General features: G+C 42.0%; 1 protein-coding gene across 4 annotated transcripts in view; it reads left to right on the plus strand.

Annotated features, from left to right (window-relative positions):
- The first annotated feature begins 7,819 nt into the window (after positions 1-7,819).
- The window catches only part of AFAP1 (actin filament associated protein 1), a 55,202-nt gene continuing 47,080 nt past the window's right edge, over positions 7,820-15,941 (plus strand). For all 4 annotated transcript variants that reach the window (XM_060254046.1, XM_060254048.1, XM_060254047.1 and 1 more), the window contains exons 1-2: positions 7,820-7,964; positions 12,224-12,321. In XM_060254046.1, the coding sequence (XP_060110029.1) occupies positions 7,838-7,964; positions 12,224-12,321 (225 nt within the window). In that variant the 5' untranslated portion in view covers positions 7,820-7,837. The remainder of the gene's footprint in view (positions 7,965-12,223; positions 12,322-15,941) is intronic.

Here is a 15,941-nt window from a genome sequence, read left to right on the forward strand (position 1 = left end):
CCTGGATACCTCCTTGGAGTACCACTGGTGTATTTGTGGGGTTGGTGTCTTTGAGGATTTACCACATCGTGCTGCACTTTGTATAAAAACGTGGCTTTCTTTCTGAGGCTTTTGGAATGGATTATAGGATTGATTATGGCTACAACTGCATGCTTAAAAACAGGATTTGGATATCTTAGAGACCAAAGAATTGGCATATTTATTCAGCTGCTTTTTTAAAAAGCAAAAGCAATTAATCAAAATTGCAATCACATATAGATCATAGTTGTATTAGAATGCAGTGTAATGAAATACAAGAATGAAACAGTTGGGCTGAATTTTTAGTGCTCTGTGAAATTTTATATAAAACCTTATATATGTTTGGATCATGTTTATCCCCCTTCCCCCTGTTTTGTTTCTTGATTTCCCCTCCCCATCATCTCCCCCTTTCTTCCTCCCTTTGCCTCTCTCTCCTCTTTTAGGGAAGAGGGCGCATCTGTCGGACAGAATGTTTATTTGATAGTAGGCCTTGCGTTTGATTGTAAGTCTTGAGAAGACAAGACTCACCGCAAAACACAATAATGCTCGGGAAAGTTGAAGGCAGGAGGAAAAGAGGAAGACCTGACATGAGGTGGTTGGATTCCATCCAGGAAGCCACAAGGGCCCTCAGTTTTCAAGACCTGAGCTAGGCTGTTAACAAGAGGACTTCAATTCATAGGGTTGACATAAGTTGGAAGTGACCGGAAGACACTTAACACACACCTCATGTGCATGTTGTATATTTTAAAAAGTAAATTGAAAAAAAATGAAATGTAGTAAAAGTTAAAATTTGTCCCAACTTGAATGGTCATATATGCATAATGTTGGAGGACTGGTGGTCTTTATACCTGCATCCTCTGCTTTTCCTTGCTCTCCTGTGAGTTGGGATTCTGTGAGATTAATTTGTACCAGTGTTCTCAGCTATATGCATGAGGGGCCACTCATTAACACAGGAAGCCCCAGCCTGGAGCTGGTCAGGGTACAACACAATACCACCCCTGTACTGAATTACAATTAAATCAACCCAAATATCTATATAAGTTTCTGTTAGTCATTGTAATTATTCTAAATGTCTTAAACATATATCTCAAGAGCAAAGAGTCTTTCATACAAAGTGACACAGTCACAGGGACCAAACTGTCCACAGAAGTAACAGAAGCAGAACTGCTCTGTTTGATCGCTTCTGGCAAACTGATGGCTGATGTAATGTTCTGCTGAGATTTGCAGTCTCTGCTACACCCTCTGCATTTGGCACGCAGAGACAACTTGCTTCAGTTAGGTGCGGTCCTCAAGTGCTGTGCCATAGAATACTCTCAGTATCTGATGTCTTTCATTTGTTGAGAAGTAGTGTTGCTTTCAAAGCAGACAACAACTGAAAAGAAACAACATCTAACAAAATGTGTTCTGTTGAATGATTTAGCTAATAAAAATGTTCCGTTTTGTCTGCTGAAACCTGTTGAATTTTTGCTGTTGGCTCAAAAGGTATTTGTTTTAGACCCGCTGTGTACATTGCAAAAAAAAAAATATGGAAATTGCAGGCAGCCAACGGGGTATCAGTTTTGAGGTATGTGCTTAGACCCCCTTTAGAGCACTGTGAAGCAACAATACTTATCATTTTTTGGTTAAGAATGTATCCTGATTAATTTCTTTGTTCTTGACATTCAGGTAGTGTGTCTAATCCATTGATCACCTGAGCTTCTCTAATGAAGTGTGTGCACAGTCAAGAAATATTATAAAACAGAATTATCTAGTTAAGCAGCAAGCCTAAGTATTGGTAAGGTATGAGCTTTCGTGTGCACTAGACTCAAACCTTGTTCTACTGCTTCAGACCAAGCAGGAGGTTCCCACATAAATGTGAATTTACTGAATAAGTACAATACTTGAGAGAGACCTTGCTTCATTTTGGTTTCTCACCACCTTTCCTCACCCTGAAAATGCATACAGAGAAGGTGCTTGAACAACAGATGGCGAATAAAGTCAGAAATATCCCTATCGGTTTTCATATGGATGCATCCATGCTCAAAGGGGATATTGAATTACACTGCATGTGTGTTTCACAGATTTCCTGGCCCCTTTATGCAGAGATTGAGCAAGTATTTTAACTTTGAAAGAAGGTTGTGCGCACCGATTTTAATTCTAACCTGCCTTTGAGGGGGCAAGTTCTGAATTCATTGGCAGATTTTTCACCTTACCTTAAAAACTTACAATCAGAGTTCAGCTGGTGTTAGAACACATGGCCTAGAAATGTGTCCTGAATATATGCACTAAATTTCTATAGATCAGTGGTGGTTGTTATTGATAAATAGATAACGGAGTTCTTGTGCTCTGAACAAGTAAGCATACATAATACCAAAGAAGGGAAACAAACCAAAGGCCTCACTTTTTGTAGACAACAGTAAATGGGAATTGATGATAATTCTGCTGTGGGGGAGGCATTTGAGGGACTGACCAGGTTCTTTCCATTATAAAAATACATGCACACGCACATCCATACACATGTGAATAGTGTGCTTAACATACTGTGAAGAAGCCCTTATCCAGCCAACGCTTATTCCCAGCCCAGTCGGTCACTTAATGAAACCTTTTCTCCTCACAGACCAGCCTGGCCGTCTGATAGAAATACCCTGAGCAGAAAGTGGCGCGCACACACGTTTTTAATTTTTAAAACCAAAATAAAAGGTTTATTGGTTTTTCAAAGGCAGGGGATGGGAATGTATTTACAAAATAAAATGAAGGAATAAAGTAAATCAGTTGGCAGAACTTAACAGTATACAAAGAAAACCACAGCGCTCCCACTAAGTGCTCATCAAGGCTGGCCGAGCCTCCAAACGGACAAACTGAAGCTTAGGTTATCCTAAGTTTGGGTAACACAAATAAAATAAAAAAGCAGCTGTGCCCAGTATACATTTGGTTGGCACTATACTGCCCCACACCCTCAAAAGCACCTCAAGCCCTGAGGTACTGGTTATCCCTGAAGGTCCACCTCAGACCCTGCTTCTGTAGACCCCTGGACACTGACTCTCCCTCAGGGTTCTGTCACTAACCCACAACTTCAGAGTCAAGCCCCTTTTTGTCTGAAGCCTTTGTCTGTCCTGGATCTCCCCTCTGATAACCAACACTTCAGCTATCGGTGTGTGTTTGATGTTCTGATTTTAACACAGGAGGTCTGACTGTTGGACTGTCAGCACTCCTAAACCAGAGCTGTCACCAGAGGCTTACTTGGCCTCTAAAAAGAAAATAAAAATTGCCAGCTCTGTCTCTCACAGCTCTCAATGCTCAAACGGGTCTTTCTCCTGTCTGTGCAATCCAGACTGAAGCAAAAAGCCCCTCGTCTCGTCCCTGCCGCCTATTTATGTCACTTTGGTTGCTAGGAGGCAGTCCAGCCAATCCCAGTGAGCTTGCTATTTAACTCACTCCAAGTTTGGCTGCTTGGACCGTTTTCAAGTCTGTCACAAATGCACATAGGATTGGTGTAGAGTGAGGCAGTGGGAAGGAGACTTTCCATCAAGTCTCAGAGTGTAACAAGGTTGTAGACATTGAACTATTGTAATTAACATTTATTTCTTTTTTCTCTGATCAAAGTAAGTTTAGGAGGGGATGCTTTGCAGCAGAGAAGAGACAGGAGGAAAAAATAGATGTGCCTGTATGCTTTAACTCAAAGGACTTCCAGATGGTTCCATGTGTTCCTAGTGGGGTAGATAGCACTGGAGAAAACTGTTCCAAGTGGAAAGGGTTAATTTACCCACCCTTGCCCTGTGGCCCCAGTTAAATTTAGCCTCTCACAATGGCTGCCCTTAAGAGAAAGCAGTCAAGACAGAAGATCCAGTTGTCAATCTCCAGTCTAATTTGTGTAGTAGGAAATTTATTATGAGCTAATTCAAGTGCTATGTTGACCTCTCCATACACCTGTTTTACACAGGGTGTGAAATATACTGTAATGTGATATTTGAAGCAAGGTCTCTACTAGTTACTTTTCTTTATCACAACTGTTTTCTGACAGTTGGCAGCTGTGTCCCCAGACATGCCAAATCCCATCGTGACCATTTTCAGTCACAGGCTTCCTGGATAATGTTGGTGGCAGTTGGCAAAATTAATGTGATTTCCCTCTCTCCTCTTCTCTCTCTCTCTCTCTCTCTCTTTCTCTCTCGAATGGTTAGCTGACTTCCACTTAGTTGTCTAGAAATACACTAACACCAAAATATTTCAGAGGGGAAGCAAGTGTGTGATATTTTGCATTGAGTTCAGGTAAATCCACCACCTCAAAAGATCTGGCAAAATATATTTCAAACTGGAAATGACAAATTATTTTAACTAGTTTTTATTTATGAAGGATACTGTTGGTTTTAAAAATTGTTTTGGACCACTATTCTAAAAGTTGGAAATTTTTATTGTTTGCAAAGGTTAGCAATTGTATGGGATTTTAAAGAAAAATAGACGCAGCACCAGTTTCTTCCGCTCTGTGTTTTATAAATTTTCAAGTGTGTCTCTGTAGTATCTGGCAAGTTGAAAAAAAGTGTTCTTTTTCTTTTGCTAATGACTGCTTTGTTTTTTGCATGGGGTGTGACTGATGATTGGTTCCAAATTTAATCAGGGCTGTGCCCAGCTGAGTCCTTTGGTTCAGGCGCGAGGGTGTGCTAATGAGGCTATGGGTGAATGGAAAAGACTTTTGTTTTGGAAGTGTGCAAAGGGGAATAGGCATTTTTCCCCATGCTTTGTTTAAACTTCCCAGTAGGACACACATTTGCTCCAAGCGTCTTCATTTTTATAAAAATGTCCTTCCTAGGTTAGACTAAAGATCCATCTAGTTACCACTCTGTTTATAGCAGTTGTGAGCCAGAGTCTTCTAGATGCCCCAAAGCAGGCCTCAAAAGACACTTCAGCTGTTGCTATACAGCTTCTGAACATGGAGGTTTCATTTTGTTAATAAGGGCTAATAAAATGATGGCCAGTTGATATCCCATGAATTTGACATTTTCTTTTAACAGGCCCATCTGAGTTTAAGATGCCATCTGAGTTTGTGGCTCTTTAATAGTTGTTCAGGCATTTGTGCTGTTACATCCAATTGTACATACAAAGAAATTTCTTTTGGTGGATGACATCTAAACAACCAAACTCATTTAATTAGACTTTTTTTTTAGATTCCAGAAGTGTTGCTGTAGATCAATTCTCAGTCTTTAATTGAGAACTCCCTACTAAGTATGAAACTCTGTCATTGAATTCCTCCTCTCCCCTACCATGCACAAAATAAGCATATGAAAACAATTCCTTACCCACGATGACTTTTCGTGTGCACACAATGCCCAGATCTCGCAGGCATCCATTCAAACAGACCCTTATGCCTGATGGTCATCTTCCAATTCTTAAATGTTTGGTCTTATTTCTGTTTGTGGTGTAGCTGTTTTTTAAAACCTGGGGGAAGAAATCAAGCTGGTAGGCTGTCAGACTAGGATCAGGGACTCCCAGGTTCAAATCCCTACTCTGCCGTGGAAGCTTATTGGGTGATGTTGGGCTCTCAGCCTAACCTACCTCACAGGGTTGTTGTGAGGAGGAAATAGAGAAGAGAACAAAGCAAGCTGCTTTGGGTTCCCTGTGAGAAAAAAGGCAGGGTAAAAATGAAGTAAATAAATACCAATATTTTTTGGGTGGGGTGAACAGAATAAAACATTTCTGCTCCATTGCAACTGGGGGAAATGGCCTACCTAAAATTCCAAAAGATGTGCATTAACTTTTGGAGGGACTGTTTTGGGCCTACGTGAACAAAGTTCACAAGAATCATAGAATCAGAGTTGGAAGGGACCTCTGGGGTCATCTAGTCCAACCTCCTGCACAATGCAGGAAATTCACAATTGCCTCCCCACACACACCCCAGTGACACCTGCTGCACACCCAGAAAATGGCAAATATTTAACCCTCTGGGACCCCTGGCCCAACTGGCCTGGAGAAAAATTGCTGCCTGACCCCAAAGCAGCAAAGCGCATTTCCGTGGACCTGTAAGAAAGGGTCATGAGAACTAAGCACTGATGCAACCCTTTCTGCCCTCTTGTCAAGAATCAGATCTTGCCATGAATGTACAATGGATATTGCGCTTTGCAATTGTAGCTCTCGCTCTGTTTTGACTGTGTAATGCATATGTAGCCATCCCGCCCTGGACAACAGACAGGCTACTCAGACAGCTTGCATACCTCCCTGTTTTGTGAAGGCCACCTGTTATCAACAGTACCATCACTTCCCAAGTTTTGCTTTTAGAAAACAGTTCCAGGAGGAGATTTCTTTCTCCTCCTGGGAAAGTACTTTGAATGTTGATTCCCACTTTGCAAACCCGCCAAATTTTGCTTACGTAGTAACGGTTAGGGTGACAGTATAACTGTAAGGGCTGACCCTTTAGGGTCAGTTCTTCCAAGAAGTATCTTGGCTGTAACATGTCTCAATAAAGTACCTTGTTTGATTTACATCATAGAGGTGTGCCTAACAAGAACTGTGCAGAACTTGACACCTCGTCCTCATGATCTAGCTAAGTTTGCAGAATCAGCATTGTTGTCAGATGGCCATCTAGCCTGTGCTTAAAAACCTCCAAAGAAGGAGAGCCCGCCACCTCCCAGGGAAGCCTGTTCCATTGAGGAACCACTCTAACTGTCAGGAAGTTCTTCCTAATGTTTAGCCGAAAACTCTTTTGATTTAATTTAAACCCATTGATTCTGATTTGGCCTTCTGGAGCAACAGAAAACAACTCTGCACCATCCTCTTTATCAGTGGTCCCCAACCTTTTTGGCACCAGGGACCTGTTTTATGGAAGACCATTTTTCCACGGACCGGGGTGGGGGGAATGGTTTCAGGATAATACAATTGTGCACTTTATTTTGGTGTGGTAGTTAAGCATGCGGACTGTTATCTGGGAGAACCGGGTTTGATTCCCCAATCCTCCACTTGCAGCTGCTGGAATGGCCTTGGGTCAACCATAGCTCTGGCAGAGTTGTCCTTGAAAGGCAGCTTCTGTGAGAGCTCTCTTAGCTCCACTCACCTCACAGGGTGTCTGTTGTAGGGGAGGAAGATAAAGGAGATTGCGAGCCACTCAGATTCGGAGTGGAGGGCAGGATATAAATCCAATGTCGTCATTATTATTATTACTACATTGTAATATATAATGAAATAATTATACAACTCACGGCCCGGTTGCTAACAGGCCACTGACTGGTACCGGGCCACGGCTCAGGTGTTGGGGACCCCTGCGCTATATGACAGCCCTTCAAGTACTTGAAGAAGGAAAAGGTGAACAATACATTTGAATATGTTGTTTAACTATTAGAAAGGATGAAGCTCTGTTATCTAACACTCGTAAGGCCATCGTCCTAGGCATACAAAATACAAAGGCAGATATAGCAATGGAGCATGGTATACCACTTACTACTTCAAAAGTATTTTTCATAAGGAAAAGTGTGGATAGACCTTTTTTGCCATACTTCAGTTAAAACTGGGTAGGGCTGACAAGAGATAGAAATGCTTTGAACACTTAGATTTGGCCCCAAGATCACCAATTGGCTATCCAAGGCCTGTTCATATAGGTTGGGATAGAAATCAAACTACTACTACTTCTACTAATAATGGCTTGAGCATCCTCCCCTCCAAAGCACGTCGGTCAGTCAGCACCGCAGGGGAAGCCGTTGTCCAAAAGGGCTATAGCAGACAACAGGCTTGACAGGTGTTAAATCTAAAGTTTTAATAAGGGAAATAAGCTTCCTTTTATAGTTCTGGCTGGGCTATCTGTTTTGAACTGCTTTTAGATGTTATTCATTTACTCAAAAATTGCTGTTTTGTTTCAGACATGGAGGAGTTAATAGTTGAACTGCAACTGTTCCTTGAACTTCTGGACCATGAATACTTAACCTCCACAGTCAGGGAGAAAAAGGCAGTTTTAACGAACATTCTTCTGAGGATACAATCATCCAAAGGTCAGTGTGAGATGGATATTATTTGCACGTAGCATGGAATGAAAGTGAAATGTTCATAACATAGCGCACAGTTCTTTCCTTTTTGTTTCGTTCAGGCTGCTCAGTCTTCCTTTGTATTTGTCCATGTTCCCCTCTGTGTCACAGCAAAACATGTTATTGTTTATTTATTTAAAACATTTGTCACCTTTCTACAGGGCTTAGAGTCCCCAAGGCAGCAAACAATTAAAAAAAATAAAACTAGCCTTTGAAATACATAATATAAAAACAATTAAAAACAACCCAGTGTCCACAGTTAAAACACCCACACAGGAAGTCAGGTCAGTGAAAGAATTCCAGATGAAGCAGATAAGTATTCAACTGCCGATGGAAGACAATGACTGAGGGGGGGCAAGGGTATCCCTGAGGAGGGACTTCCACAGTTTTGGAATCACAATTCAGAAGACTCTTTCTTGGGTTGCCTCAGATGGTGAGGGCATCCAAAGACGGACTCCTTAAGGTGATTGCAGTGGTCGGATAGGTTCGTATAGGAATAAGTGGTCCTTAAGGTATGTTGGGCTCAGACTCTGTGGGACTTTTCATTCTGGTCTTGTCTCCTAGCAACCGTGAGGGAAGAAAGTGTAGCTGTATTTTGCGTAGAAATGGATCAAGGTATTCTGTCTCTCCAAGCCAGTTGCTGCTGGAGTGGTCCCTGTATGAGCCCAGAAGAGGACAGGTGTACCTTATTTGGAGATGCATAATACCATGAAATGGCCTTGGTGAAGGGTAAATATAGCACAGTGATTTAGAGAACTGGGAATTTTCCAACATCCCATCACAATCTCATCTCTGCCACAAACTTGCTTCAATCTCCCATCTGTGTTACGGGAGTAATACTGCAGGGTTGTTAGTAGTTACGGCTGAGAACATTTGTGAATACCCTTAAGTCCTTCATAAGTTTGAAGCATTCTGTTATCTGTGTCGGGTAACCTAATAGAATTTATTTCAGCAAAAGCTTTTTTGAGTCAGAGCTGGCTTCATGAAGTGAACTCTGACTTAGGAAAACTGTGATGGAATAAATTTTGTTAGTCTCTGAGGTGGACTCCTCTTTTGTTCTGCTGAGGGTATCCCTGATCTAACTTTCTTAGAATGCTGACAAGATGGTGCATTGTGAATTCTCTTGTAAGGGCTCTCCAGAGACACAGCAAATCAGTTGACTATGCACTGAGAATGAGGATGACCAGGTAGATTTATATAGGAGGAGGTGACCTGCAAGATATCCAGGATTGAGACCATTGAGGGCTTTGGAAGTCCAATGCTTCAAACTAGGCCTGGAACCCCATCCAGCTGGCAATGTCCTGGGGTGAAAGTCCGGTGACTACGTTAGCATTTAGCACCTGTTTGGTGTAGTGCAGGGGTGGCCAACAGTAGCTCTCAAGATGTTTTTTGCCTACAACTCCCATCAGCCCCAGCCAGCATAGCCAATGGCTGGGGCTGATGGGAGTCATAGGCAAAAAACATCTGGAGAGCTACTGTTGGCCACCCCTGGTGTAGTGGTTAAGTGAGAGCCAGTTTGTTGTAGTGGTTACGTGCACAGACTCTTATCTGGGAGAACTGGGTTTGATTCCCCACTTCTCCACATGCACCTGCTGATGTGACCTTGAATCAATCACAAGTTCTCACAGAACTGTTCTGCTCAAGAGCAGTTTCTGGGGGAGCTCACTCAGCTCCACCTACCTCACAGGGTGTCTGTTGTGGGGAGGGGAAGGGAAATGAGATTGTAAGCCACTCTGAGACTCCTTTGGGTAGTGAAGGGCAATGTATAAATCCAATCTCTTCCTCCTCTTCCATCTAAGAAACAAAGTGCTGCCAAATTCTTGAGGGGGTAGCCTTTTTTGTTTGACAGAATGAATAACCACCAAGAGTCAAGACCTGGGACAGAAGATTTTGTAGCCAAAGCGCACATAATCAAGGGATGGGACTCTAGCCAACTTATCTACAGACTTTGTCATTTTTATGTATGGTGTGCACCAATTCCTGAATGTCAAGTACAGTCTTTTCAACATATATTAGAACAATTGTTCTAATTCATCTGAATTTGCAATAATTATGATTTAATTTATGCTTTTTTGTAGCTGACTCTGCATTTAAAACTAGTGCTGTCTTCGGCATCTCAAAGGCTATATTGTTCTTCTTGCATCCTTTAGGTCATTGCCAGATATGGAAATGAAATAGGAAAGAAAACTTGAAAATCACCAGTTGTTAAAATTAGTACTTTTACTCATGAAGAAACTTTGTAATATGAGACTGTTCTCTTCCATCTGTGAAATGAAGTATTTTGTATTTCTTTTAATCATAATAATTATTTTGGGGGAAAATACAATCCTGCCTCTGCTTGCTTGAGTGTCTCAGACTCTGGAATAGTCCTGTTGCCAGACAGGAAAGTCTCTGTGAAAGTGTTCCGTATTCTGAGTCCCTTCTTCTGTCTTTTGAGCCATTCTCATCCCCTCCAGTCTCTGGACTTGCTTTTCCCAACCAGTGAACATGAGGTTGCTGACTTCTTTAGAGACCTTCTCTTTCTAGATGAGTTAGCTATTTTCCTGGCCTTTTTCTGGGAGGTTGAGCAGATTTTATTTAATTCCCTGTATCTGATTGTAGGAGTAGATTTGCTTTGGGAGTTTTTAAATAGATTTGGGTGTCTTCAGATCACTTTTGCATCTCAGTGAGCAAGGACAGAAGGGATTGCTTGAAACCTCAACCTTTCACTTGAGAGAGAGGGCCCTGTGCTGCCTCCTCCACCAAAGAATTGTGTCAGTGAATATGGCTACTTCTGGGAGCCTTCAAGTCTGCTGTTACGTTTGCAGCCAACACACCAATTTGCATCATCATCATCTCAGATCTCTTTAAATCTGGCTACCAGCACCTACCTTTTACTTCTCACTTTAGTGGAAGCAGCATGTACCTGGGCTGGCTCTCCAGTCCGCTCCTCAGGGCAAAAGAGAGGCATCTTGGCCATACCGTCCTCAGGTCTGGTAGGCTGGTTGATCTTTCAGGTCAGTGCTCCCTGGGATGTAGCTGAATCAGAACTTCCTCCAGTGTTCTTTTCTCCCACTCTTTGACATTTGTAGCTACTGCCCCATGACCCAAAGGTAAACTGGGCTTTTGAGTGGCCATGCTCTCCTCCACCATTATTTATTTATTTAAAATGTTTTTAAATCCATCTTTCCTCCCAACTTAGGTTCCTCAAGGTGGTAAACAATAACAACAAAAAGAAACTCACAAACAGGAGAAATAGTCAATGAGAATCAGTGAGGGAAAGTGTGACAAAACAAAAATGTCTGTACAAACTGGTGGAAGACGGTGATATAAGAGACAGACTAATCTCCCTTGGGAGAGAATTCTATTATTTTGATGCCATGACCAAGAAGACTCTTTCCTCAAATTGCTGCCTATCTAGCCTCAGATGGTGGGAGCACTTGAAGCGGGGCCTCTGAAAATGACTGTAGTGGTTGGGTAGATTCATATGGGAGTAGGTGGCCCTTAAGGTATGAAGGCTCCAAGCTGTATGAGAACCTTGATTGGTGGCCCGGAAGCAAATTGGGAATCACTGCAGCACCTAAACAGACCTATATCTACATCTAGCACCTAAACAGACCTACAGAGAAGACACCAGCTGAATCTCATGGTGGAGGGAGTTCCAGAAATCTGGTACTACCCAAAGAACTTATTAAACAGGTTCATCTTCTTCCCATAAGGTGTGGTCCACCTGACTACATTGGGTACATACAAGTTCTTAGAACTTTCTCTGACATAATACTTGATATCATTTTAGACTTAAGCTTTAGAAACTAAGTAGAGGAAATTAGTTTGAAAAGGGGAACATTGTATTCTGGGTCTGTTACTCATACCTCAGTGTTTACAAGCCCCTGAAGATAAAGCATTGCCCATGATCCAGAGCGCTCACCTAGACACAGTGGGGGGGGTTGTCATTGGTGCTTCCCACCCAGTGCTAAGCTTCCACCCAAGACGGAGAGACACTCTAGAGCAGCACCCCATGCCATGGCCCACAATCCAGAGTGCACAAGTTTTTCTGGATCCCATTTTTCATTGCTACATTCTGAGTGCCAAGAGCCTTGTAGTAGTTACAAATAATTTATTCAGTCTTCAGAAATTTGGAGAAGTTCAAAGGTTGTCTGTGAGCTGATGCTACGGAGGAGAACATCCTTTCTGTTGAGCGTTCTCTGGGTTAAATAACTTTGTTTCATTGTGTTTTTTTTAAAAAGGTTTTGAAGTAAAAGAAAATGTCCAGAAACAAGAGGTGGCCAATAACTTACCTGCTCCTCCTCAGATGCCTCTGCCAGAGATTCCTCAGCAATGGCTGGTGAGTGGCTCCCAACCATGAACCAAGATCTCTTCCCCCACTTTCTTCTGCATATAGTTTGGAAAACCGCTTAGCCAGTTTGCTGCATTCAGTATGTAGCCTGTCCCATCGAAAAGACTGAAGGTCATAAAAATTAAATCACACAATGTGCTGTTAAAGTACTACTAAAATCACACTCATTGTGGTTTTCCGATTTTTCCGTTTCCAAAAACTAAACTAGAAAATAAAGTGCATCAAATACAATTTTTTTTTTAAAATTACAATCTGGGTACTGATATAACAGGAGCTACCTTCATACCCTTTTGTTTCATCTTTGCAATGGCCGTAATGTATCTCAGTCTAAAATTTAGTTGAGATTTAACTCTGATCCAGGATCTGTGAATGGCTGTGGTTTCTCTACCTGAGAACTAGATAGTGTCATTCCTTTCCCTACCAAAACCTACTTGTCATATTATTTGCCAGATTTTTTCTTTTTGTTTTGTTTTATTTGATGTAATGATTTGACTCTTCCACATTAATGGGTCATATGCTGTCCGCATTCACGCTTAACTAGAACTGAAATGAAATGGCATGTTGAATGATCTCCTACTTGAGTGTTCTTTGAATATTTTATATCTTTATTTGGTTATACTGAATGATGCTTGGTTCCAGTGCCTGCCTCATCTGAGGATAATAATAATAATAATAATAAATAATAATAATTTTTTTATTTATACCCCGCCCTCCCCGCCGAGGCAGGCTCAGGGCGGCTTACAGGACATGGCAAAAGCCATGGGCTGGGACTAGATTCAATAGCTACAGGGAACTTCCAGATAGCAAAACCTATAAACCAGATGTAGGGTGCGTTTCCCAGCTGTCTGAACGGCCTGGCGTGTGCTGCACCCTCCCTGCACCCCCTGTCATGCACATGAGCAGTCATACGAACGTAAGAACATAAGAGAAGCCATGTTGGATCAGGCCAATGGCCCATCCAGTCCCACACTCTGTGTCACATAAGAACAGAAGAGAAGCCCTGTTGGATCAGGCCAATGGCCCATCCAGTCCAACACTCTGTGTCACACAGTGGCCAAAAATAATTTTAAAAAACCCCCAAGTGTCATCAGGAGGCTCACAAGTGGGGCTAGAAGCCCTTCCACTTTGCCCCCCCCTCAGGAGGCTCACAAGTGGGGCTAGAAGCCCTTCCACTTTGCCTCCCCTCGGGAGGCTCACAAGTGGGGCTAGAAGCCCTTCCACTTTGCCCCCCCCAAGCACCAAGAATACAGAGCATCACTGTCCCAGACAGAGAGTTCCAACAATATGCTGTGTCTAATAGCCACATATGGACCTCTGTGCCATATGTTTATCCAATCCCCTCTTGAAGCTGGCTATGCTTGTAGCCACCACCACCTCCTGTGGCAATGAATTCCACATGTTAATCACCCTTTGGCTGAAGAAGGACTTCCTTTTATCTGTTCCAACCCGACTGCTCAGCAATTTCATGAAATGCCCACGAGTTCTTGTATTGTGAGAAAGGGAGAAAAGTATTTCTTTCTCTACTTTCTCCTTCCCATGCATAATCTTGTAAACCTCTATCATGTCACCCTGCAGTTGACGTTTCTCCAAGCTAAAGAGCCTCAAGCATTTTAACCTTTCTTCATAGGGAAAGCGTTCCAACCCTTTAATCATTCTAGTTGCCCTTTTCTGCACATTTTCCAATGCTATGATATCCTTTTTGAGGTGCGGTGACCAGAATTGTACACAGTATTCCAAATGAGACCGCACCATCGATTTATACAGGGGCATTATGATACTGGCTGATTTGTTTTCAGTTCCCTTCCTAATAATTCCCAGCATGACGTTGGCCTTTTTTATTGCAGTCGCACACTGTCTTGACATTTTCAGTGAGTTATCTACCACGACCCCAAGATCTCTCTCTTGGTCAGTTTCTTGAGTGTATGTGGCTTGTGCCGCTCCCAGCAGCAGAGCAGGGGCTGTGTGAATGCTGGGGAATGGATCAAAGAGAACTGGCTTTTTCAGAACTGGGATAATGCTGTGCCTGGTCTCCAATGTGAATGTACCCAAAGTGTGAAAATAGCCCGGCATGTCATATAGTATCTAATGTTAAATAGTATTTGATAACTGACAAATAATTATTTTAGAAAATCTTTATAACTGACCATAGATGCCATGATAACTAATATTTCAAAGCTGGTGACCTAAAATTCTGTCTTGGAAGCTTACCAAAAAATCAAACCTCAAGAGATGCCAGTGAGTCTAAACCAATTTAATTTGGGTGTTAAAAATGTGCATTAAATTTTGCTTTGAAATGTCTCATTTGAAATTTAGAAAGATGGGAATTTTGAATGGTTGCATGTTAAAATCTTCTCAGAATTGCCTAACAAAATAACCTCTAGAGATATTGGAATACTGCATCCATTTAAGTTATTTACGTTTAGGGAGATTCTTTGCCAAAAATAATTTTTCACGCTGCCATAATACTTGGATGAAGTCTGGTTTATGGTTTATTAAATTTATACCCCCCCTCCCCACCAAGGCAGGCTCAGGGCGGCTTACAACAATAGTCATAAAACAAAGTGCATCAGTAATAAAATCAGTTAAGTTTAAACAGTTTAAAACAATTGGTGCTAATAACATTCCAATGTTATTCAAATTCAATGATGTCAATATTCTTGGATTCCTCCTGCTGTTATAAGACTCAGTATAAGCTGAAAGCCAGCCGGAAGAGTGTGGTCTTACAGGCCTTGCGGAACTGGGCAAGGTCCCACAAGGCCCTAACCTCTTCCGGCAGCTGGTTCCACCAGTAGGGGGCTGCTACTGAGAAGGTGTGATCCCTGGTAGCCTCTCTCAGCCCGGGGATCACTAAAAGATGTTAAATTCCCGATCTTAGTACCCTCTGGGAATGTGTGGGGACAGACAGTCCCTCAGATACACAGGTCCTTGGCTATAAAGGTCTTTGAAGCACCTTGTAGCGAATCCGGTATACTATTGGCAGCCAGTGCAGTTCTTGCAGTGCCAGCTGTATGTGCTCCCACCTGGATGGCCCCAATATCCCAATAGTCTGTATTTTCTTTATCTCTGCCAGCCTAATTCTTAGAATGCCTTAATATCACTGAGAAATCAGTCATTTAGATTTTATCCATGGTAGCAATACAGTTAAAGCAGCTGAATGATGATATATCTTTCTAAGGTATTTTGCTGCATAAGCTTCATGCACCATCTTGGATCATACTAGATGGTTTGATGGCCCACAAATTCTGTTGATTGGGATGTGTGTAGTTAATGTTTACATCAAACACTGTATGTTTCTGGGGGAAGACAGCAGCAGGGAGAAAGCCAGCTCTTCACAATTATTTGTACTTGTTACTCTGGAAGAGTTGTTTTTGGAACTGCTGAAGTTATTTACACATGAATGAAGTGATCTAACCAAAGTCAAGTGTAGTTTGTTTTACAAATGTTGTTAGGAAAATAAATCTTGTAAAGCTACATTACCTTGGAAAGTTACATTCCTGGGCGTAAAAATTGATTTCCAAAGTTCATTGTCTCCTCTGATGCTCTTCTCTTAAGTGAAAAGAATTAACAAATTTATTCATAATAGTAATGCCCAGACGCTGCAAAACCAA

This window comes from Heteronotia binoei, chromosome 14 (genome assembly GCF_032191835.1).
Source record: "Heteronotia binoei isolate CCM8104 ecotype False Entrance Well chromosome 14, APGP_CSIRO_Hbin_v1, whole genome shotgun sequence".
NCBI classification, from domain to species: Eukaryota; Metazoa; Chordata; class Lepidosauria; order Squamata; family Gekkonidae; genus Heteronotia; species Heteronotia binoei.